Raw genomic sequence first — 24,284 nt, forward strand, 5'->3', positions numbered from 1 at the left:
AGCCCCCCGCCTGTGTGTTACGCCCCTGGTGATGCATTTGTGTGGAATGACCTCAGATGAGAGAAGAATACAGTTCGCAGCTTGGGGAGGCCGTTGCTGACGTCTGAGAGCACACTGCTCGTGGCTCCTTCCCGGTGCCCAGCGTCTGGCGTGCGGCAGCGGCCGGCTGAGCAAGTGTGTGCATGAGGTAGTCGGCTCCACACGGGAGAGCAGCTTGGAGAAATGCAGGAGCGCTCCCCTTGCATGCCCGAAAGCCCAGTGCATGCGGGTTTAGTCGGTAACCCTGACTCCCAGGCACAGGGACCAGAGGTGCACAAGAGGAGGCCGGCGGGCGCTAGAACCTCGCTCATCTCTGAGGACCGACCAGCAGCGGCCGCCGGGGACCGAGGAACAGAGGCTCCCGCTGCCCGGATGCTCTGGTGGGCTCTGCTCCAGGCAGGATCCGGGGCAGGGGGCAGGCGGGTATCACCCCGGGTTTCTTGTTGAAGCAGCAGTAACCGCAGTGGCTGCCTTATGAGTGGAGTTTATAGGTAGGAAGGGCAGTCAGAGCAGGCAGGATCCGGGCTGCCCCTGGCTCCCTCAAGGGCTCCTTGACAGCAGCCTGGGCCTGGGCGTCTGTCCTGGGAGGCGGCAGGAGCAGCGCGCCAGGGCAGGTGCGCCGGGGGCTGGGCCGCAGGGGCGCCTTCACCTTCCCATCAGTCAGGGAGCCTGGGGCCGGGGGCTGGGCCGCAGGGGCGCCTTCACCTTCCCATCAGTCAGGGAGCCTGGGGCCGGGGGCTGGGCCGCAGGGGCGCCTTCACCTTCCCATCAGTCAGGGAGCCTGGGGCCGGGGGCTGGGCCGCAGGGAAGGAACTACTTCCTGAGACAGAGCCACAGCCTGTGGTCTGCAGGCTGACTTTGGCCGGTGGACGTGTTTCAGTTAGCCCTTTAGTCAATATTTAATTTTTTTAAATTTATTTTATTGGACAAAATAACATTTTACAACGTTGTGTTAATTTCTGCTATACAGCAAAGTGATTCACATTCTTTTCCATTACGGTTTATCACAGGATATTAAATATAGTTCCCGGTGCTCTACAGTAGGACCTTGTTGTTTATCCATTCGAGATATAATAGTTTGCATCCACTAATCCCAACCTCCCACTCCATCCCTCCCCCACCCCCTCCCCCTTGGCAACCACAAGTCTGTTCTCTAGGTCTCTGTTTCTGTTTCATAGACAAGTTCATTTGTATAATATTTTAGATTCCACACATGAGTGATGTCACATGGTATTTGTCTTTCTCTGTCTGACTTGTCCTAGCCATTATAAACAGTGCTGCAGTGAACACTGGGGTGCACGTATCTTTTCAAATTATAATCTTCTCCAGATATATGCCCAGTAGTGGGATTGCTGGGTCGTATGGTAGTTCTATTTTTAGTTTTTTCAGGACCCTCCATACTGTTCTCCATAGTGGCTGTATCAATTTCCATTCCCACCAACAGTGTACGAGGGTTCCTTTTTCTCCACACCCTCTCCAGCATTTGTTGTTTGTAGACTTTTTAAAATGATGGCCATTTTGCCATTTGTCAACATTTCAAAACTCAGAGATATTATCTAAAATTTTGGATTTCTGGTTTTCTTAAAAAGAAGAAGATCTGGCCACACAGAGCTTCCACTCCTGGCGGGGCAGCCCTGCTCCCTGCAGGTGGGGGTGTGCACTGCAGTTCTCCACAGTCCCCACCACTCCCTATCACCTCCCTCACCCTAACCCATTCATCATCATGTTCTCATTACTCTGCTTTTAGGAAGACAGTAAAATGCTTCTTGTTCTCTTCTCCGCCGGGAAAGTGACATACACACTAAGAGGAGCTGTTGGAAAAGGAAGGGCGATAAAGATGCCTCTTTCTGGAAGGATAGTTTCCCTTGTCCAGCATGTATGCACACTCCCGGCTGGCCTCCTGGATTTATATAAGCTGCCTCTCCGGAGGCACTGGCGTTTGTGGTCTCTGACTCAGAGGGGTCCGTGTCCTGAAGCAAACTCCAGGCTCTTCTGGGCATTTCTAAATCTAGCCGCTGGTGGGAAAGGAAGGGCACGGCTGGGGCACACCACGCCTTCCTGAGGCTGGAGCTGCAGTGCGGGGCTGGGAAGGGGGTGGTGTCCCGCCTTCATAGGAGCCCCTTCTCCATCTCTCAGGGCCCATGTCCAGTCTGGCTGATGGTTAGAGGACCCACCGGTGGCTGCCACACCCTCAGACTCTAGCTGCCAGGGAGGGGCGCAGGAGCCTAATTACAGGGCGGCCCTGGGGCTGGTGAAATGCCCCCGCTCTGAGCTGTATTTGTGGTCCTGGTGGGCGTATCGCAGACAGGCCAGGCCGGCATTTAGTCCGGTGCTGGCGAGGGCTTGATTCACCATCGGGAAGCAGGTTCTTTCCTCCAGGATCTCCAAGTGTACGTGTCACTTAGGCAGCTTCTGATGAGTACCTCCTGTGTGTGGCTGTGTCCGCATCACTGGGGTGTGGCCAGCAGCGGCCCCACTCTGCTTCCCGGTCAGCTAGGCACTCAGTCCCTCCCCCAACACACCGCATGACCTTGAGCAAGGGCCCGCTCTGAGCGTTGGCTTCCCTGCCTGTGACGTGGGTGAGGACCGCCCTCCTCATGGAGCTGGGGGGGGGTCAGACACCTCCCAGCCCAAGTACTGAGCTCGGAGCACCCAGCCCCAGGCACCCGGCCTGACCGAGGCCGCGGTGATGTGAGCACCAGCACCCGCCTGGGATGTCCTGGCAGCGAGGAGCCTCATCAGAGAGGAGGAGGGAGGGGACTGGCATGGAGCGGGGCTGAGCCTGGGGACCACAGACCTCCCGCAGGCAGCATCAGAGCTCCGGCGGTGTCTCTCCTGCTTCTTTCATTCTTCCGGAGGACGGCAGGGCCCTGAGCCTCTAGGTGCAGAGTCAGGACTACTGTCTCCTTGTTGACGGGGGTCCTGCGGGAGGAGGGAGCTGAAAAGTCCCCTGTTTTGCCTTTATTCCCCCCCACCCAGGATGTAATGCCTCACCCTGTGCATCTGCACACGGAGGGGCCGGTCCTGAATGCCTTCCTCTTGCAGACCCAGAAAGGCCCCCGCATCACTCCTGTTCCCTGGTCCCTGCAGTTATGTAGGAAAGGGTAGCAGACAGGCTCCCGCTGGGTCCTGGACGGTCCTCTGGGCTCTGCCCTGCACCCACGCTCTCTCCCTTCTGCTGATTCACCAGCCAAGCCCTTCTAGGCTGTGTTCGGACCAGGCACTTCCTCTTCCCACCCGCCATCCATGTCCACGGAGTGAATCTCACCAGCCTCTCCGGAGAGCCTGGGACGGTGCTGAGTGGGGCACTGGAGAGGTGCAGAGAGTGCCTCCCTTCCCCCCTCCTACCTCCCCTGCCCCTCCCATCTCTCTCCCTCCTGCCTCCCCCTCCCCTGCCCCTCCCATCTCTCTCTCTCTCTCCTCTCTCCCCCTCCCCTGCCCCTCCCATCTCTCTCCCTCCTGTCTCCCTCCAGGGCTTCCTAGGGCCCTTTCCCTGAGTCCTTGCCTTGCTGCCTCTCTGGGGTGGGCATGTTGGCTGAGCTCTGGGGCTGGGCCACTGCCTGCCATCCCCTGTCTCCCCCCTAGAGCCCCAGGCACGCAGGCATGCGACCACCTGGGACTGGTGGAAACAGGCTGAGGAGGTAGGAGCAGACATTAGGGTGCAGGAGACAGCAGCCTGGTGCGGTGGGGATATCAGCTTGGCCATGGGCCCGGCCCTGCTGTCCTGGGAACGGTGCCTCTCTGTGGGGTCAGGACTCCCCACCGCCCCCCGCTGGCAAGTTTCATTATCCCCCAGGGTCCTCCCCCGAGACCCAGGCTGCTACTTCAGGGGAAAAACAGCCACTGCTTCATTTCTCCTAGAATCTTCTTAGGAGCATCTGCTCTGGAGCTGTGATGGGGCTTGAGCTGCAGGGGAAGCTGACAGCGGGGTCCCCGAGGGGTCCTGTCTCAGGGCTGCCCTCAGGCTCGAGAGCTCCCTCCGTGGGGTTGGGGTGTGAGCATGGTGGCCAGGAGCGAGGATGCCGGGAATGAGCCAGGGTGGAGCTGGGGTGTCTCCATCCCGAGGATCCAAAGACTGATGTGCAGCCCCCCAGAGCAGGGGAGACAGGAGAGAGAGAGGCGAGGCAGGGGGGCCAAGGGCTCCCCAGTGCTTCGGGGTGGTCAGCTCCGGGCTGGAGGACTGAGTTGGGGATTGAAGTGTGTTATGACCCAGATCGGGTAGATTCCACATTGTTTGTCCTAAGCGTTATGGATCTCCGCATGGTGGTGGAAAAGGGCAAAGGGGAACCATCTTTGATAAGCTGCCGCCACCTGTGTCAGGGGGTGGGAAGCCCCACGGGAGCCCAAGGGCTCCTTGCCGGCCTGAGGTGAAGCCAGGGTCAGTTCCTTGGGGTGTGTTTGCTGTAAAGATGCTACAGCACGTGGGAAAAGTGCCACAACACAGAAGGCGGGGTTGAGCACGCCGGCCCCCCCCACCCCGGGTCTCCCAGGGCCTCGCCCAGAGCGGCGGCGGCTGTGTCACCGCAGGCAGTCTCCGTGTCACCCGCTCTTCCTTCGGCACAGGGCTGCGTGCGGTCAAGACTGGTGCGCTTTTGAAAGACGTATCGGTGCGTGCTGGTGACCGTCCCGTCTCTGTCTCCGCGGACCTACCGCATTCATTTTCACCGCTGCGCACCTCGCCCCGCCCACCCCGTGATTTCTCTGCGGATCGACGTCAGGTGGCGACAGTCTGGCTGCTGCAGACAATAAGTATCTGTGTGCAGACGCCCTTCCCTCCACTGTGACAGGGGACGTGCTGGGTCAAGCCGCGCGAGGCTTTAACTTTTCACAGACGCTCGAAGCCACCGTTTATGGGGAGGGGTCTGCTCCAGCCCCGCCTCCGTGCAGAGAGTGTTGGGGTGACTGGTGTCTCCCCCAACAGAGGCTGTACGGGCTTTGCAGTCTCAGTGTTGAGTTACCGCCGTCCCACCCCCGTGTATAAAGCTGGAGGTCACACAGCTTCCAGTTAGTGTCTTGGGGGCTGGGCTGCCCAGGGCTGGACGCAGGAGAGATCCGTTCCCCAGGACCCCAGTCTTGTCCAGGTCCCGGGCCTTTGCTCTCAGACGCACCCCTCCCCCGCTGGGCTCTGCCTCTCAGGGCTGACGGCTGCTGGCTGGCTTCCCAGGTCCCTGCCCCTTGGGGCTCTGGTAGGAGATGGGAGGGGAAGGCGGTGAGGCCCCGTGCCCACCCTCTCTCGCGAGCCTCAGGCGGCTTTCCTGGCCTTGTCTCGGCAGCCCCCCGCTGGGCGCTCCTGCAGCCCGTGGCCCTGGCTTCCCCAGGTGACCATGGGCCAGAGCAGGTGGCTTCCTGCTGTGATTAATTAATGCCTGGGTCGCGCCATCATCCCTGTGGCATCTCTGTTCCCCTCTCCCCTTCGTGAACACTGCTCTGAATTCAATTTCCAAATCTTTGAGAGGCTAAAGCGGTTACTGTTTTCCTAGCCGGCCCCGGACCGGTACACAAGCTGTGTGGCTGAGGGGAGGTGGGGAGGCATCCCCAGGAGCCTGGTCTGGGTAACAAGGGGTGAAGGGGCTCCGTCCTCGCCCCCGCTGACTCCTTTGATGAGGTAACTAGCCTGAGGAAGGCAAGTCACTGACATCTTTCGAAAGACATAGGAGCCAAGTCCTCATGCATCCCATGGGGAGAGATCCCACCCGATGCACCGCTGCAGGGCTGTGGGTACCAGACCAGGCGCCGACGGTCTGGTACAGATGAACTTTGGACAGAAGCTCATCTCTGCCTGTCCTTGGGGCTGTGGGCTTATTTCCACCACTGGAATGTGAGATTCACCTGCAGTCTGGACTCAGCGCAGCGGGTGTGGCCGGCAGAACCTGCGGCTTGTTAAGCCCAGGGACTGTCACCACAGCCCCGGCTGCCCAGGGGCTGCACGCCCCTCCTGTCCAGGGCTGAAGGAAGGCATGGGGCTCAGCCGCCCCCGGGGGGGAGGGCAGCTCCACCTGGATCCCAGCAGGAGCGGAGACCAGAGGCAGGACGGAGCCGGCCTGGTGAAGAGCTGGGGTTGGGTGGCAGAAGCAGAGGAAATGGAACACAGGGTCCCGGGGCAGCGGGGGCTGAGAGCATCCGCACCCGGCTGATCCAGCGAGTGGGCTGCGCGCTCAGATGTGTCCCCACTTGTCCTTCACTCTGCTCGGCCGCAGGTTCCCCTGACAACTGCTTTCCTGCCGAGCCCAGCCAATGAGAGCCAGGCACGACGTGCTGCACCTCTGCTCTCGCTCACATGCTCCTGTCGCTGCCTGTGTCACCTCCGTGGCCCCCGCTGCTGCCGTGCCCCCTCCGCCGCCGACCTCAGCTCCTGGGACAGGCCTGCTGTGTTTCCAGCTCTGCCAGTGGCCCCAGCTCCGCTCACATCACCCCTTCCCATTGTCCCTCCCACCCTACAAGGGCAGAGGCTCTTGCTGTGGCTGTTCTCTGGGGACCCTCACCATCATCTCCTTTTTCAGGGTTTCCCACACTTTTACACCTACTTCCTATGTTCTTTTCCCTCTGCTGAATCTTTCCAGAGGCGTGGACCCTCCTGACGGAGTGACTGAGGTGGTGGAGGCAGAGGTGCAGGCGGGGCTGATCCCTCGGGGGCCTTGGAGACCCTGGGAACGATGTGGATTTCATTCTGGGTGCAGGGGTGCCCAGGAGGCGGGTCAGCTGGGAGCCATGTGTGCTGAGTGGCGACTGGCTGAAGTGGGGAGCACTGGGGGGTCCGGGGGGTAGAGGAGGTTAAGGCAGGGGCTCTGGAAACTGGGGAGAAAGAGGGATGTGTGGCCACTTGTCAGCTGAGGGACTGACAGGGCTGGGTGAGCGTGGGCTCTGAGGGGAGAGGGGGGACCCAGGATGACTCTCAGGTCTGGGCCCCCCTCCCCGTCCCCCACCGATCACCTCCACCACGGCCTCTGTGTCCATCACAGCCTGGTCAGTCTCAGAACTGGCATCCTTATTTCTTCCCTCTTGTGTTTATCCGTTTATGCCTTTGCGCATGACCTGCTTTCCCCACTGCAGTGCAAGCCCCAGGCTTGGCACACAGTGGGCGCTTAATACATGCTTGATGCAGATGGGGGCCCAGGCCTTCTGGGGTCAGCACTGTCTTGCCAGCTGTGCGGTGTCGGGCAGTCACGTTTCCTCATCGTGATAACCAGAATGCCCGCAGGCTGCTCTGCGGGTTCAGCGCCTGCATGCAGCAGGTGCCCAATAAAGGCAGCTCCGTTCTTCCCCTCTTAACCATCCTCTCCTCTGTGGGTGCTCCACTACCCCAGACAGGCACTCTGATCTTTGGTCCATCTCTAGAGCATCTGGAGTTTGCCAGTCCTCTGTTAGATGCCGGGGACCCCGACACGAGCAGGACCGTCAACTCTTGTCTCCGTGGACCTCACCACTTAGAGAGCGTGCTGCTTCCAGCCCAGGAGACCCTCTCCTGTCCTCTCTGTGCACTTCCTGCCATGTGTCGGGGCCTGTGTGAAGCCCACACCCCCTCCCGTCCAACTTCACAAGGCACAGGCCGTTTGCAGGTTACAGTGGAGCCGCGTTTAACACAGGATGCAAGTTCACTTAATACACTGACAACCCAATGGGCTGAACGTGTGTTAAAGTTATAAAGCTCTTATATAAAAAGAGAAGGAAGTAAACCCTTCAGGCAACCAGGGTCTCTCAGATTGTCCCCCCAGCAACACACACACCATTCTGCTCTGCGGATTTGACAGGTGTTTGAAACCAGGAAGGTCTGAAGACCCCGACGTCTGCAGGCAAGTTTCTCCTGGTCCCTCCTTTGGTCTGCCTCAGTGCTATTCAGACCACCGAACAGAAGAAGGATATATGAGGTTCTGCACGGACTGCGGGTGCTCCAGATTATGGGGGGTCTTAGGGGTTCTCAAGGGTCCTTTTGATCCCCTGTCATTTTTACCTTATGGCCTCACTTTATAATTCAGGTGCCACGGAAAATGCGACCTTCCAATCTCCTCGCCTTATGTTCTGTGTAACCATTGCAAGATGGGCTGGCCAGGACGTTAGCAAGCGGGGGCCATATCTCACTTTTTACATGTTCCCTGTCGTGCCTGGCTTGAGGCTGGCTTTGGTTGGGTTTGGTGAAAGTTGTGATGAAGAGTTGGTTGATTGGTGGGGTTGGTTGATGGTGAGATGGGTTGATGGTTGAACTGGTTGATAATAGGGTTGGTTGATGGTTGAATTGGTTGATAATAGAGTTGGTTGATGGTTGAACTGGTTGATAATAGGGTTGGTTGATGGTTGAATTGGTTGATAATAGGGTTGGTTGATGGTTGAACTGGTTGATAATAGGGTTGGTTGATGGTTGAAGTGGTTGATGGTGAGATTGGTTGATGGTTGAACTGGTTGATAATAGGGTTGGTTGATGGTTGAACTGGTTGATAATAGGGTTGGTTGATGGTTGAATTGGTTGATAACAGGGTTGGTTGGTGGTGGAGTTGACTGATGCTGGGGTTGGAAGGCATATGGTACAGGGGTGAGTAGGTGTGGGTCTGAGGCTAGGGCTGGACTCCCATTTATCAGAAGCTCTAGGCCGAGTGTGTGTGCAGAAAACAGGGAAAGATTTCAGCTAGTGTGGCTGGCCAGGTACAGCCCTCACGCCTGGAAGCTTCTACATTGTGCAGTGAACTCTCACGTGAGCCTACTGGAAGCTCCCTACAGCTCTGTGAGTGGAGGAGGTAAACTTTATTATCTCTCTAAGAGGTATGCGAACAGTGGTGTCGATTAAATTCATCTTTTATGGTGAATCAGTGGGGGAGTCAGGGGAGTAGACTTGAGGGCTGTTTCTACCCTAAAACCTTCAGCAAATACCTGTGGAAAACCACCATTCTCAGTAGTACCCTGCTGTTCTCAGAGCCGTGGTTGATGAGACGGTGGAAGTTTCAGGAACGTGATCTCTGTCCTTAAAGAGCTCACCATCTCTCTGGGAGTAAGAAGACTCTGCCGTGAAGTGGGACAGTAGTATCAGAGTGGGACGCATACCACTGGGGGGCTGTGAGATGTTTGGGCAGCACAGCGATGAACAGGGACGGGTAGAGCTGAGACTTCGGCGTGCGAGGACTCATGCGGAGAACTTGGGCCCAGGGCCAGACTAGGACCGGGACGTCCCAGTGGCAATGGGGTGAAGGTGTCACAGGGGCAGGCTAGCTCCTGGATACTGACGTGTTGCTGTCCTTCATTTGCTCTCATTTCCACTGATTATTTAAGTTAATTTCAGTTAGGTGAGTGCTGCGGAGGTGAACCGTAGTTTCTAAGAACGGTTGATGGTCTGTGATGCCCGTAAACTCTGGTAACTGATACTTCCCTACACCTCTAGGCAGAGATCATTGCGATGGGGGGACAGGACATCTCAGCTGTCTCATGAGACAGCAGACAAAGGTGGCATAGTTGGTGTAATGTTAGTGATTCCTCACCTGGCTTTAGTTCTGCGTTTCTGAAAAGTATCGCTTGAAGTAACGGCACTGCCGAAGAGGTACTGTCTTCCCCTCCCCCAAAGAGTTTGAGAAATGCCAAGTTTGACGTAGCTCTCTCTATCTATATATTCACCAGAAGTCCTGTATTCACCTCTCTCTATCTATATAGTTACCTGAAGGACTCTCAGAAGCCTTACGTTGCTTGTATTCACCAGAAGTCTTTAAAGGCAGATAGAGAGTGCAGCTTTCCCGAAACTTATCTAAAACCAGAAACATCATTTCACAGAAGAGCAGTGACAGCATCGCTCAGGAATTAGTGTGAAGCAATACAGTGCAGGAAAGCGGCTCTAGGAGTATATTTCCATTTGCCTTCCTCAGATACATGATGGCTCAGAACACCGCTCGGCCTTTCTATCTGCAGATGGAGAACTTTAGGGTCCAGATCTTGGGATGTTGCCGAGAAGCCTGCTGCAGGAACGCACTGGTGGCCCCTCCTGTCTAGGAAGCTTGTTTTCCTGCCCAGACAGGGGTTACCCATGAGGGCCCTCCCGCCCCCCTGTCCAGGGCTGCTGGGTCCAGGCTTCCACCTCCCCTGCCAGGGATTCAGCCAGGGACTGAAAGTGTTTCTTGACCCCTCGTTACGTTATCAGTTCTTGGAAACCGACCGGTTGGCTCCCAGATTGTTCCCTGTGACCCACTTACATTTCCTGGTGGGGCCTCCTGGGCCCCACGTCCTGGACGACAGCCCTTTTCCGAACCTCAGAGTTGCCTCCTTTTGTTCCCAGTTAAGTCCCGGGGAACAGGGAAGAAGGCAGTTTACTGGAGGCCGAGGTCCCCGGCGTCCTGGCCAAGGCTGCAGGGACCCTGAGGTCTGGTGCCGGCGCCAGTGCAGAGCGAGCTCCAGGCTGGGTCTTCAATGCTGCGGGGGAGCAGGAACCGGCAGCGACCCCTGAGGGAAGCTGTGCTCCTAGGCGTGTGGCTTAGGGAGCCCGGGGTTTCTGGGAGCCCAGGGTCAGATGTACATGACCTCAGGGGCCACAGCTCCTGGAGTCCTGGGTTGTGCTGCCAGGTGAGCTGTGGTTTCTGTCACCGTCCTTTGTGGCTTTGCATCCACTGGACTTACCGCGTATGTTTATGCTCTACTGGGCATCAGGGATACCAGCAGAACCCTTACATTGCGTTGAGCACTTCACATATGAAAATTCACTCCTAGGTCGTCAGCTGGGACTTGCACCGGGGCCTGTGGGTCAGGCTCTTAAGAGAACCCTGCATACGGGGCGCAGAGGCTCGGGGCGGGCGGGCGGCCTGCGCGGGGAGCAGTGGGGGAAGGGAGGTGATGCGGTAGCAGCGCAGGGGCTGGAGGGATGTGAGTGATGGGTGGAGCCATTTGGAGCGTCTGAAACGCGCAGAACCAAGGGCCAACACCAAAGGACTGGCCCTCTGGGTGGCAACACCAGGGCGTCAGGGGGAGAGGCAGGCACTGGCGGTCACCACCAAGCCCGGACGGTCTAGTGGCTGCCTCGTGCTCAGCTTTGCATTAGCCCTGGGACCCCTTCCAGCCTGAAGCCCCGCGATCAGGCTCGGGCCACATTAACCACAGGGCCAGTCCCCCTCTAGGGCCCGGACCCCGCGGCGGCTGACTGCCTCCGCTCTGCTTCCCGCACAGCTCACGCGCGGACACCAGGTGGCGCTCTCGTCCGTCAGCTACATCGGCTGCTCGCTGTCCGTGCTCTGCCTGACCATCACGCTCGCCACCTTCGCCGTGCTATCGTGAGTCACCTTCTGCTGTCCCCCGGGTCTCCCAAGAGGTTGGGCAGCTTTGTGCAAATGTCAGTGCCACCCCTGCCCACTTCGACTTCCCTTCTGGCACTTGTACTCGGGAGGCGGCAAATGCCGGCCCCTATGCAGCGTCTGCACACGGTGTGGGACAGCTGGACGGCTGGTCCTCGATTACCTTTTGTTTTGTTTTGGGGCGCAGGGAGGGGGCTCTGGGCGCTGGGAAAGAGAGAGGGGAGAGGAGGTGCCGTGGAATTGGAGGGCACCCGGCTTCAGCTAACCTGGAAGGCTCTGGAAAGGCCCCCAGCCCACAAGGCTTTCTGTCCTCTGGCCAGGGGAGAGCCAGAACTGAGGACCCCCCAAATGATATCAAAACAGCCGGCTTTGTGGGGCTGGGCTGCAGGAGGCCCCGGGGTGGGAACAGGGCTCCCTGCCGGCTGAAGCCACGTCTGGTCAGAGATTGAGGGCACCCTGCAGCCCCCCAAGTAGAGGCCGGCAGCTCAGTCCATCCGTGGCCCTTTCTGAACTGGGACAGAAAACTAAGATGAGAGCCGTGGGTCTGGGCGGACAGCTGACTGAGCGCTGCTCGCACACTCCCCTCCGAGCCGCTGGGCCTCAGAGGAGGGCGTTCTCCCCACACCTGGATGGGCCCGCTCTCCGGGGACGCGCGGGAGTTTATCTGCCCCTCTTGCTCCACTCCTGGGGTTCCTCCTGGGGGTTCCCAGGTTTGGTTGGCCCGGGGCTGAGGCTGTCAGCTTCCCCGGCTCCCCCATCCCCGCTGCTGCCCACCCGGGACCTGGGCGCCCTGGGGGGTGGGGGCAGGGGTACACCCTGGACACAGGAGCTTCTGGAGGGATCCGAGCCAGGTGAGAGGAGACCGGCGCGGGTTTGGAGGGACCCCAGCCTACGCTCAGGACGTTCCTCGTTCCCCAGCTATTTGCTCAGCAAGCCAGCCCCACGCACGCGTAGTCAGCTCTGAGGACGCAGCTGCGCCCGAGACAGATAAAAACACACCTGGCTGCGGGGGTGGGGGGCAGACAGCGAGTGAGGACGCACAGGCTGGAGACACGTCTTCACAGCCGTCCGAGCCCTGAGAGCAGTTCAGACAGGAAGCGGGGCTCCTTCAGGCTCGGGAAGTTCTCTCTAACGGGAGACCTGGGAAGGGACTTCACTGCAGAGGAACGGCTGGTGCAAAGGCCCCGAGGCGGGAGCGGGCTGGGGGTCTTGGAGAGCCTCCAGGAAAAGGGGGTCTGTGAGCAGGGGAAGGGACGAGCTGAGTCAGGCAAGGATCAGGCCCTGCAGGGCCTGTGGAAGGAGCTGCGTCGTTTCCAAGGGTAACGGGGAGCCATCGAGGGTTCACAGCCGGGAGTGGCAGCATCTGGGCTTATCAAGCCCTCCCTGGTGGCCTCACCCCTACCTCTCTGCCCCCAGCTCGGTCAGCACCATCCGGAACCAGCGCTACCACATCCACGCCAACCTGTCCTGCGCCATCCTGGTGGCCCAGGTCGTGTTGCTCATCAGCTTCCACTTCGAGCCGGGCACGGTGAGTGGCCCCCTTGGTCCTGCTGGGCCCACAGCCGGCCTCCCTCCCATCCCCTCCTCCCCCGAACGTCATCAGGGGTGGTACCTTCTCCTGCTGGCTTCAGTTCAGAATTCAGACCACCGGACAGCCAGGCTCTGTTTCCTCTGGGAGAGACAGGGAAGATGACAGGTACGAGTGGCTTCCCCGCTCAGCATCAGTCTCGGTAATGCCCACACTTACGGCCCTGACCGCGTGCCGGGCGCCGTGCTGAGGGCTTACGTAGATCCACTCCGTCAATCCTCGTCACAAGCCCACGAGGTGATGCCGTGGTAACCCGCCTGCTATAGATGCCAGGTTGAGGCACGAGGGAGTTACAGCCACTCACCCAGGGTGGCCTGGTGAGCACTGACTGGGTGCTGACCTCGTGCGGTCTTGCTGCCGACACCGCCCTCTATCGCTGCTCTGACCATACACACAGCCGCACCCCCTCTGCCTGCCAAGGGCCGGCGCTCTCTGCAAAGGGTCTGTGAAGACCCAGACCCACCTTTTCTCTGCCCTTTGTATCAGGCTGGGGGTTCTCCGGGGGCCTAGGAAGTCTTAGATCTCACAGAAAGTGAAATGCTGAGACCAGATTGACCCAGGCTTGGGTGACGTGGGTTGTAAACCTGGTTGAAGGGAAGAAGAAGCAGAGATGTGCTCGCGCTACACCAGGAAGGAAGGGGAACCAAGCAGTGTAAGTCAGTTGTCCTGGGGCGCGATCACGATTGGCTAATGGAAGATGAATTCTTTATCCCATGAAGTGAGGGTCAGCAGGGCGTCTTGTCCTCCCTGCCCAGCAGGGTCCTCAGCCCACCTGCCCGTCCTGGGGCTGCTGCCTAAGGAGAGATCCGCCCTCCTCTGCTCACAGGTTTGGGGGTTCAGCGAAGCATCTAAGAAGTTCCTGGCTGTGCCGTGGACAGATGAGGCCTCTGCACCAGCCTCATTCTCTCCTACTGGATGCTTTTCAAGCTCCACTGTGGATCATCACATGGGGTTTTCTTAAAATACAGATTTGGGTTCAGCTGGAATTCCTATTTCCATCAGGTTTTCAGGTGACGCTGAGGCTGCCTGTCCAAGCCACACCGTGAGGAGTGAGCCCCACCTGTGTGATGGCAGCAGGAGGGGAAGCGGTCGAGGCGCCCATCATGCAGATGGCGACCCCAGGGACCGTGGGAATCTCCTGTGTGTCTAAAATCCCAGGCAGGGCTCTCAGTGATCCGTCCATTGGATCACCTCTGTGGCAGACAGGACAGGTGACTGTGGTGGCCAGTCTCTGTGTGGGGAGGGGCCGCTCCCCACATGAAAGGGGCAGCTGGTCCTAGAAGACGCAGGGCCACCGGTGCTGGGACTACAGAAATAACAGATGTGTCCCATATTTGTATCTAACTTTAACAGAGCCTAACGACCAGAAGCGCGGCATTTCAGTAACTTGTTCCTTCTTGGTTTTTCCTGAGAATCCACTCATCAGGGGGCCTGGGGAGGACAGGACGCGGAGCCCCTATAGAGATGGTTGTTCTCGGTTTTCATGTTTGTTTTCTCCCCCAGTCTCCTGGTTCCCTGGCCCTTGTATCTGAGCTTAGGGATGGGTGGCGGGGGACTCACAGAGAGCGTGGGTGGGGGGGATCTCTGATTGAGGCTCCGGGGGAATCTGAGCCCACATGGCTGAGCTTGGAGTTGTGGCCAAGACACTAGGAGCAAAAAGGGGGACCAGCAGACAGCTGCCGCCCTGGACAGGGGAGAGGAGCGCGCAGTGCTGAGCAGGCCCTGCCCCTGCCTGCTTGTCACACACAAGGCAGGGGGGCCTTCTGGGTATCAGTGCCCCGAGCAGCCAGAGGGAACAGACATTACAGGTAGTTTGTGCACCTCTGTCCATTACACCTGCTGAGAGTAAAGCCCAGTGAAGCGGCCGTGTCGCTCAGGCCTTTCGGCTCCAGGTAGGTAACCAACACCTTGAAATGGAGAACTGAAAATTCCTGAGTCGAGAGGTTTCAGCCACGTCACAGGCTGCTCTCTCTGCCCCTCAACTCCCTTCCCCTCACGCGCTCCACTCTGCAGGCCTCGCCTCCGGGCCGGGGTGGCTTCCACAGCTCCGGGCTCCTGTTCTTGGGTCCTTGCGTCCAAAGGAAGGAGGGAAACCTGCTCACCGGCGCCTCCGCCCACCCCAGAACCCACGCCCGGCAACCCGGCCGGTCACGTGCCCACCTCTGAGCCAATCCTGCGGCAGGGACGGGGATGTTTACGCTGATTGGCCGGACCGAGTCCCTGCCCTCTCATGAACCAATCACTGTACCTGGGTGGGGGTGTGGTGCAGTGATTGGCTACTGCCTGAGTCACGTGCCCCACTCAAATCACTCGGCTGGGAAAGGCAAGACGCGACTCCCCAGGGAGGAAGTGAGGCCACGTGTTTAGAAGGCGCTCCCCAGAAAATGGGTGCAGGGAGGTTGGGACAACAGCACCCACCCACTGCTCACACCCGAGAGAGCTTACCCTCCCTGCCGTTGCTTTGGTCCTAGGCCCCGTGCCAGGTGCTGGCCGTGCTCCTGCACTACCTCTTCCTGAGCGTCTTTGCGTGGATGCTGGTGGAAGGGCTGCATCTCTACAGCATGGTGATCAAGGTCTTTGGATCAGAGGACAGCAAACACCGCTACTACTATGGGATAGGATGGGGTAGGTGGGGATGGGATGGGGCAGCTGGGGCAGAGGTGGGTTGTGATTTCATCTTCATGTGAAACGCCTCTAGGAGGCCAGGTGCTCTTCGGGTTGAACTTCCCCTCACTGTTTTTCAGAAAAGTCAGTTTCCGTGGGGAGTGCTTTGGATTTCTCTGTTCTAATGGTCGGCTTCCCTCCTCCCTGGGAAGAATCCCAGAGGCACTGCTCTGGAGCCGGTGCGGGGACAGTGGCCTGCTTCTCTCGGATTGACACCCCGGCTTTAATGCAGGGCATCAGGCACGGAGGTGGCCTCTAGTCTCACAGTGTATGGGTGCCCTGGGGCGAGGGCAGTCAGGGCCCTGTATTCTCAGCCAGCCACGCCTGGGATGGACCCTGTACACTATGGCTTGTGGTTGGAGGGAGGAAAGGAATTCTGATCTCTCGGTCGCTCTTGCCTGGAATAGAGTTTCTGCCCCGTGGTCCTGGGGAGAATGAGAAGTGCAGGCAGCCTGCCCCAGGCTCTCGACTGGGTCCCGGGGGAGGGAGCCTGTCTTGGGGGCCACAGCTGCCTGGAGCGGAGCAGGTTGTAGCCCAGGTGTCCCAGCGTGTCAGGTTTACCCAGACTTAGTAGGTTTTCTTGAATAAATTTTTCTTAATTTGCTGCATGCCCTTAAGAAAATTTATAGAGACCCTAAGTGGTTGTGTTGTTTTAAAGCTAACTTGCACGAGTTATGGTGGTCCTTCAATCTGGGAGTCACCTCCCCAGTGGCTTGACTTTGTTTAACTTCCTTCTTGCCCATCGTGAGGAGCCCCAGGGCACAGGAGACCCTGCTTCCCGCCAGAGTAATTGACGCCTGGCATTCTTGCATCTGCCGTAAAGCATTAATGCAGCATAAGGGACCTGCTACTCTTTTCTAGTTTTCTTGCGATAGATTTAATTTTCACGGTCCTCATGGCGCAGGGAACATACAAACATTTTACTTTGTGCTTTGAGCTCCTAGCATAGTTCATTGGGGGGACGTAGTGGAGGTAAGTTATGTGCCCCTCCTGGCTTTCCCGGGGGCCTGGAGAGGCTCACCGGGGCCCACGTGGAGAGAGGAGACACAGCAGCCGCCTCCCAACTGGTGTGGCCTCGCAGGGAACTCCTGGTGCTTGCCGGTGACGCCCTGCGGGACCAGTGACGCCCTGCGTCCCGCCTGTGGGCAGACTGGCCGTCCCTTACGCGCGTCTCCTCACCTGGACGCCTGCGCTCTGGCTGGGCTCCTCGCAGCAGCAGGAATGTCCTCTCCTCTCTGGTTCCTTCCTGGTGAGCCCAACTCAGGCATGACCTTCTCCTTCCGTCCTGCCGCGACTCCTTGACAGAGGAGGGTCGCTCCTGCCTCCGGCTTCTGACTTCATTGAGTAAAAGGTTTACAGGACAAGTGACCAACCACCTGTAACGGCTGGTTTCTTTACGGGAACGGTCAAATAGCTTAGAGATATGTGCGCGCACACACACGCACACACCCCGTAGCCACAGCAGGGACAGTTGAAATGAATGAAAAGTGTGGAGTTGGTCTCTGCTGTGACAGGAGTCGGGTATGTGGGTTCAAGATGGAGGTGTGGGTCATAACCAATCCAGCCCTGAAGGATCTCTTCTTTGGTCTGCACAGCGTTGGAGGAAAAAAATGAATGATTTGCCAACACTTAAAAATGGAGAGATTTTGCATAAAATTATAGAGTTCTTTTGAAGGGTGAGGTGATCTGGGAACACTGAGCTTCCGTTCCTACTTGACAGCATTGGCCGCGACTGTATGGTTTCTGATACCAGCGCCTCCCCTGTGGGTGTCTGAGTGTGCAGCCTCTGTCAGACGCTCCCTGCACATGGAGCGCCGGGCTGGGTTCCAGCAGGGCTCTGTCTCCACGTGAGCGTCCCCTTAACTGATTTCCTCACGGCTCTGAACTGCGTCCTTCCTTCTCATTGGGTTCGACTTGGCTGTGGGCCTAAGTACAGACAGTCTGCAGGCGGCTGGCCTCTCTCTACCTGCAGTTATGAATTAAGAGGGAGCTGGAGGCTGACCCAGGGCCCGGGGGGGTGGGGTCACCCTGCAGGGAGGGTCCCCCAGAGAGAGGCCACTTCCCTGGAGATTTTCACCGTGCTCTTACCCTGACCTTCAAACGGTATCATGTTTTGAAACTCAAGGACTGTGTTTTTGGCTGAGTTGGGATTGGAGGTGTCACATTTAACAACATACCTGCAGTTTAGCTGTACGTCAGGTCCTATGCTTGAACTTGAACGGTGAGGGTAATGTAATCTCTGTCCTCAAGGGGTCCATGTGGGAACGGGGAGAGCAGGTGAGTGAGAAAACAGTTGAGCCTTTACACGTCGGTGCAGTAGACATGAATCTCTGACCACAAACAGCAGACGCGACTCTCTGACCACAAACTCAGAAGGGAAAGAAATAATCATAAACTCAGAAGCGAAGGAATACAGCTTGCTTTATCCTTCTCTGTTACGACTTCATTTCTTTTGTGAGCGCCCACTCATCTGAGGGTGAAAACGTCATCAGAGCTCATTCTGGACTCCGCCTTTCTCTGAAGTTGCGCTGGTGTCCCAGGGAGGTGACACAGTGCCGAGACCCTGGGACGTGCATCAGTCAGGGCAGGCTAGGTTATGCTGCTATGACAAGCAGCCTCCAGCTCACATGGGGTGGAAACAGTAGCACTTATCTCCTGATCACACTGCGTGTCCTCAGCGGGCCGGTGGCAGTGGGAGGGGCTGTGCTCGGGACAGTCCCTCAGGAGCCCGGGGTGAGGGAGAAGTTGCTGCCTGGAGCCACTGCTGGATGCTGTGAGAGAGGAGATGACCTGGGTAGATGTCACCCGGGAAATCAATACTTAGCCGAGAGAGGCATGGGTCAATTCTGTCCACAGCTCACTGCCCAGAAGGAGCCGAGAGCTCAACAGCCCCAGGGTGCAGGAGTACCAGCCGCCGCGTGCCCAGAACGAGGCATCCGGATGTGGCACGGCGACCCCTACCGGAGGCCAGGCCACTTGTCTCCCAGCGCTGTCATCTCTCCGCCCCTTCTCTGTCGAGGCATCCGCGCCCCTGGGTTAATATTTCACAGCAATGCTCCTTATGGCTGCCCCTCACATCGCCCCTCCCTCCTTCCCTGGATCTTAGGGGCGGCAGCCAGGGAGGCGCCAGTGTGGTCCCTCTGAAAGGTCACCACGTTCCAAAGAGAGCGCTTCTTGAGCGCCGCAGAGTCACCGTCCGTAGGACGGACCAGAGGACCCCCAACTGCGGAAGCACGTCAAGCGTCTGCATGGGTTATGGGGTGTGAATTTCAGATGATAGCAACAGTGGAAGAGGCATCAGAGCTAGTTAATAAGAGTGGAGATCATTAAACAGAGACGGGCTGCATACATCAGCGCATCCTTCATCGCATCCGTGGCCGCAGCGCGTGTGATCCTCACCACAGCCTGATGGGACGTGCTGTCATCTCCGTTTCCAGAGTGAGAACGTGGCGGCCCAGAGAGGCTCAGCTGGTTCCCTGAGGCTGCACAGCTCTTCTGGGGGATCCTGGGAATAGAACGCGGTGCTGCGGCTCCTGCAGCGTGTTTCAGAGAAAGCAGAGGGTAGGGCCCACCTTCTTCTCAGACCCTTCCAGTCACTGCCCTGTGGCCTGTCCTCTGCGTGTCAGTGTTGCTTTGGGGATCGTAGGAGAAACGTGTCAGTTGTGCAGGCAGAAAAAGAATCTTCACCTCCTCCGTTTAACTTTGGGCAGCAAAGGGATGCCAGCCCCTGACTTGGGCCCCCGCCGTGGCCACGATCCGGGCGGGGGGATGTGGTGTTGACTCAAAGTGAAGCCTCAACCACTGAGTTTGAAAATCCGTCCTTCCAGGCACCTCGGGTTCTTACTGCACCTTCCACGACACCCCCGGACGGGGCCCTGGGGACTCTGCAGGGTCCCGTGTGCACCTGCTGGGCTGTCCTGTGGACCCAGAGCTCACACAGTGCCCGCTCCTCCCACACCCCAAGGCTTGAGCTTCCTTGGGAAGATGGGACGGGGGGGAGTCGGTGAGCCATGTCCCCAGGGCCCCTCACCATCTCAGGGCCCATGTGATCCTCCCAAGAGAGCCAGGCAGCGGGGTTCCCTGCAACGTCTGAGGAAACCGAGGCCCCAAGCGAGTGGGCGGCAGGTGCGGGCCGGATCCTCGGCGTCCCCCTTGTCTCCTGTGACTCTGAGTCCCTCAGGGCAGGAGGCCGCAGCCAGAGGCTCCGACACCGAGAAACGCTCTGGCTTCCATGAGGTCATGCACGTGGGTAGAAAACCCGAGTGTGACGGCGGGTCAGCAGCGAGAGGTGCGTCCCCTCCTGGCCCCTGGCCTGTCCACCTCTCCCCAGAGGCTGCTCGCTGGTCTCCTTTGAGGGCCCGGCGACTGTCCAGATGTCCTGTGATGTGGTCAGACTATTTTGACATCAAGACAAAGTGTTTCAGAGACAGGACCGCTCTCCAGAGACTCCTTTTCAAGGAGATCATTTAACGCTGATCCTCAGAGGGCTGGTGTGGAGCTGACCAAGCCACCAGAGGTCGCAGGAGGGCTGAGGCCTTGAGGCGCCCAGGCCTGGAGCTGGGCGCAGGCTTCCCTCTGGGTCCTGGAGCAGATCTCCCATGGGCTGGGCAGGCTCGGCCAGAGGGGCACAGGAGCCGCCTGTTCTAATGTATCTTCCCCTGCCCCCTTTTATCCTAGCAATCTGCAAAATGCAGTGTCCTGGTCAGGAGCCCTTTCTCCTGACCACCCTCTGGAGGGGAGGGTCAGTGGGTGGAAAGGGACCCTTTGCTGTCTCTTCTCCCCCCCACTTCCCTGCAGGGGAGCAGAGGGAGAGGCTGTGCTCAGGGAGCTGATCGGACAGAGGCCTGGGCATGCCGCTTCCCCAGCAGCTGGGAGGGCGTTGTTTTCAGATACAGAATCAGATTCGTAACAGATCTGCCCTAAAATGCGTGTGTGTGTGTGTGTGTGTGTGTGCGCGCGCGCGTGCTAGTTGTCTCTTTGTTTAGACTCTAAATTCCTGGAGCCTAGGGGCTGTTCTGTGTCCTCAACACTTAGCGCACGTTTCTTTGTACACGTCAGGTATAAATGAATAAATGAATGAACGTGTCCGAGGAGACTGGAGCAAAGCTAATAAAGTTTCCTGCTCTCACTTCCTGCAGGTTTTCCTCTTCTGATCTGTATCATTTCAATAGTCTTTGCCATGGACAGTTACGGAACAAGTAAGAAGTAAGTGAAGGGGTGATCCCTGTGTGGGCGGGACTCCCGTGGGGAGGGGCACGGTGCGGGTCCCCATGGCTCCTTGTCTTGCTGTGTTCTTCTCGGGAGGGGTCTGTCCAAGGCTGGTATCCTCCAGCCCTGGCAGTAAAAAAGGCCTGATAGAGTGAGAAACACCCCCGGCGGTGCTCTGGGCTTCGTCCCACCTTGGAACTAGCATCGAGGGGTCAGAGCGCCTCCTGCACTGGGTGGCCCCGGTAAGTCTCTGTTGGGAGCTCTTCATCACGTGGCTGTCCTGGACGCACAGCCTGGTCGCCTGTGGAGCCCTGTTCTGTGCTGACCCTTTCTTGGGGTGGTCAGCAAGTACCTCGTACATTAGAAGTCCCATTAAATTACAGCCGAGTGAATACGGGGCCGTGTGAGTAAGTGTAGTCTGATGTGCACCCGCACGGGGGCATTCTCGTCGCTGGGGCAGCAGCGCACGGGACTGTGTACCTGCCAGACCTCGTGCCGCTATTTTGAAACTGCAGCTGGTGGGTCCCTAGTTGAATCAGGAAGAGGCTGGGTTGGGGCTGTGCACCCAGGTCAGGTGTTCACCTTCCAGAAATTGGAATTCCTTTCCTCCCAAAGAGAAAAAGGCTTTAGCTCACCTGTCTTCAGGGAGCTACCCCTCTCGTCAGCCAAGTTGAAGAACCACTGAGTGACAAGGCCACGGAGAGCTTTTAAGAGGAGAGAGAGGGAGTTCAACACTGTCCCGGCTTCAGCCTGAGATAGTTTCTCAGCTGAGTTGCTAAACTGGGAGGAATCTGGCATTTTCTGCTTTCGGGCAACAATTTCCTGAAGATGAAGCACTTAAGGAAGGCGCTCTCTGAGTCCATACTGAAGTAAGAACGATTAAACATCCATTGTTCTGGGCCGTTCCTTGCAAGCCTGCGTGTATCCGAAGCCAAGGCACTAATTAAAAGAAGAAACATCTCCTCAGACACATCTCAGTGGCACTTGTTCCGTGTCTTTCCATCTGGGAGCGCAGATGCTGGGCCGCCCACCGTGCGTCTCAGCTCCACGGTCTGTTTGTGATGTCAGCCTCTCACCCACTCATGTGCCCGAGAGCGAGGCAGCCCCAGCAAAGGTCCCGAGGCTCACTGAGAGTCTGGGGAGGACCGGGGATCTGAAGGTCCTCACCCACTTAACGTTCTGCACGAAAATGGTGGAAAGCACAGGCTTCCTCTTGCAGAATCCCCACCCTCCCAGGGAGCCTGGGTTGGAGCTGCCCCTTCGCAGAGGGACCACCAGACTCGCCGTGTGTTTCCATGTTAAGTGCCGCGTCCTCAGACGGGAGGCTCTTTTCTCCAGGCTCTGGGTTCCAGACGGGAACGAGCCTCTTACAGGCGCTGTCACCTGTCTGGGGCATTTCGTGTCTCCTGGTCCAGGAGGTCTCGGGGGAGGACGCGGGCAGCAAGGCAGGGTGCAGGCGTGGACTGGGGTCCCCGAACGTCCCTGGGCCTCAGCTTCCTCCTCTGCAGGGTGGGGTCATCACAGCGCCTGCTTCAGGGGCGCCGTGGGGTTACGGGGGGCGGTGCTGTGCTGTCAGGGGGCTGCGCTGGGTGAGCATGTGTGAGTGAGTGACCAGGCGGCCCTGCAGGGACGTCCACGTCCTGCGTCCGTGAGGATGCGCCGTGCGCCTCACCGGATCCTGGCGGGTGTGCCAGGTCCCCGGGGCTGCCCCCAGATCCAGGGAGGTGACGTGTCTCAGGGACCCCGGGCTCTTGGCGGTTCTGATGCTCTGGAGAGGAAGATGGTAGTCCTGCCTGAGTTCCTGGAATCATGTCTCGTAAGCCAGGAGAAATTTCATATCCTCATACTGGACCCTACTTCCCAGATGAGGCTTCTCTGGAAATCACAGCCGTGGCTGGGATCCACTGGGACCTTTCGTCTCAGTTGTGGAGCGGGGTCGGGGGATGGCACTGCCGGGCGATGGAACTGACCGACAGCTGATGAGAAGATGAAGATGGTCCATGCTGCGTCACGTGATGCCTCCTCACTCCTTGAATCCCTGCAGAAGACACTAGTGAAGTCAGTGTTTGAAATGCTCTGGAAGGAAGCCGGCCCCTGGCAGAAGCCCATTTATTTATTTCTCGTAATAAAATTCAAACCTCCTTTGGATTTTGGCTAGACTCTTCAGAGATTGCGAATTTTTCCACTAACGAGGTGACCTGTAAAAGCCTTCTTTTCCCCGAGCCAGTCTACAGACCTGGAACATTCTTCCCAAGAGCGGGGGGCGTGAGGTCGTGGACAGGATACAGACACGTTTGTAGGGATTAACAATGTCATTATGACTGCGCCCCACGGTGTCCCTGTACTGTCCTGGACGCAGGGCCCCTGGGACGTGGGATGATGCCCTGGAGTAACCCTCTGCCCCTTCCACAGCTGCTGGCTGTCGCTCGGGAATGGTGCCGTCTGGGCCTTCGTAGCTCCTGCGCTGTTCATCATCGTGGTACGTCCTCTGCCGTGCGGGCGCGGAGCTGGGCTGGGGAGGGGCCGGAGTGGAGGAAGCCCTGGGCTTTGTGGAGGTGCAGCTGGGCCCCCTGAGAGCACGTCCTAAGCTGGGGCAGCATGGGTCCTGTTACAGCCCCTCATGGGGGTGTGACCCAGAGCCTCCTTTCCCCGAATGATACTCAGGAAGGTTGGGCAGGTTTTCAGGTTTAATGCAGATCTGCTTAAGGCCCTCGGTGCTTTTCATGCTGAAGCAGCAGGTGTGGGTGTGTGTCCAGGAGGGGCAGTGCAGACCCAACTGGTTCTTTTCTTTCCCGATGCTCTTCCATGATTTCCTCACGTGCACATCTCCGTGGTCAAGGAGATGCAGGATCCAGGGCTCTGTTAGGGAGTTTTCGTCAGAGTCTCCCGAGAACCACACAAAACAGAATTCCTGTGATAATGAGGGACCTACTCAGAGAGGGTGACAGAAATGGGGATCTCTAAGCTCACAGTCAGGAACGTTTGCCGTGGCTGTGCGTCTGGGGTTCAGACGAGGCCGTCTCCGCGTGGTTCTGGCGCCCCACCTCTCAGCTCTGTTTTCCTGTCAGTTGGCTCCTTTCTTAGGTAGGTTGCCCCAGATGCTGCTAAGAAACTCTAGGACCACACAGAATTATAATAACTGCCATGGGAAAAAAACCCTCCTTTGTTGTTCTTGTTATGGTTCTACCGACACGTCCCACCAAATCCTGGGATCGGTTTTCATCATTTCTGATGGACCTGGCTTGGAACTCTGCCCACCATGGGCCCCTCGCTGAGGCCAGAGGAGCAGAATGCTCTGATTGGCCAGAGGAACGGAATGTTCCGATTGGCCAGCCTTCACTGAAGCCAGTGGGAGCAGAATGTTCTGATTGGCCAGCCCTCACTGTGGCCAGAAGAATGAAATGCTCTGATTGGCCAAAGGACTGGAATGCCTTGATTGGCCAGGCCTGGACCACAGCTGTAACCCTGGGTCTTTATACTTGGTTTCCCATGAAGTTATTTAATGTTAATAATAAAGCTCAGGGCTTCCCTGG

At 58.1% G+C, this 24,284-nt stretch overlaps 1 protein-coding gene across 1 annotated transcript in view; it reads left to right on the forward strand.

Annotated features, from left to right (window-relative positions):
- ADGRD1 (adhesion G protein-coupled receptor D1) overlaps positions 1 to 24,284 on the forward strand; it is a 146,760-nt gene that overhangs the window by 103,890 nt on the left and 18,586 nt on the right. The window contains exons 16-20 of the mRNA XM_060170633.1: positions 11,167 to 11,270; positions 12,708 to 12,819; positions 15,351 to 15,504; positions 20,682 to 20,748; positions 23,164 to 23,230. Coding sequence (XP_060026616.1) covers positions 11,167 to 11,270; positions 12,708 to 12,819; positions 15,351 to 15,504; positions 20,682 to 20,748; positions 23,164 to 23,230 — 504 coding nt within the window. The remainder of the gene's footprint in view (positions 1 to 11,166; positions 11,271 to 12,707; positions 12,820 to 15,350; positions 15,505 to 20,681; positions 20,749 to 23,163; positions 23,231 to 24,284) is intronic.

The sequence above is a fragment of the Lagenorhynchus albirostris genome, chromosome 14 (assembly GCF_949774975.1).
Source record: "Lagenorhynchus albirostris chromosome 14, mLagAlb1.1, whole genome shotgun sequence".
Classification (NCBI taxonomy): domain Eukaryota; kingdom Metazoa; phylum Chordata; class Mammalia; order Artiodactyla; family Delphinidae; genus Lagenorhynchus; species Lagenorhynchus albirostris.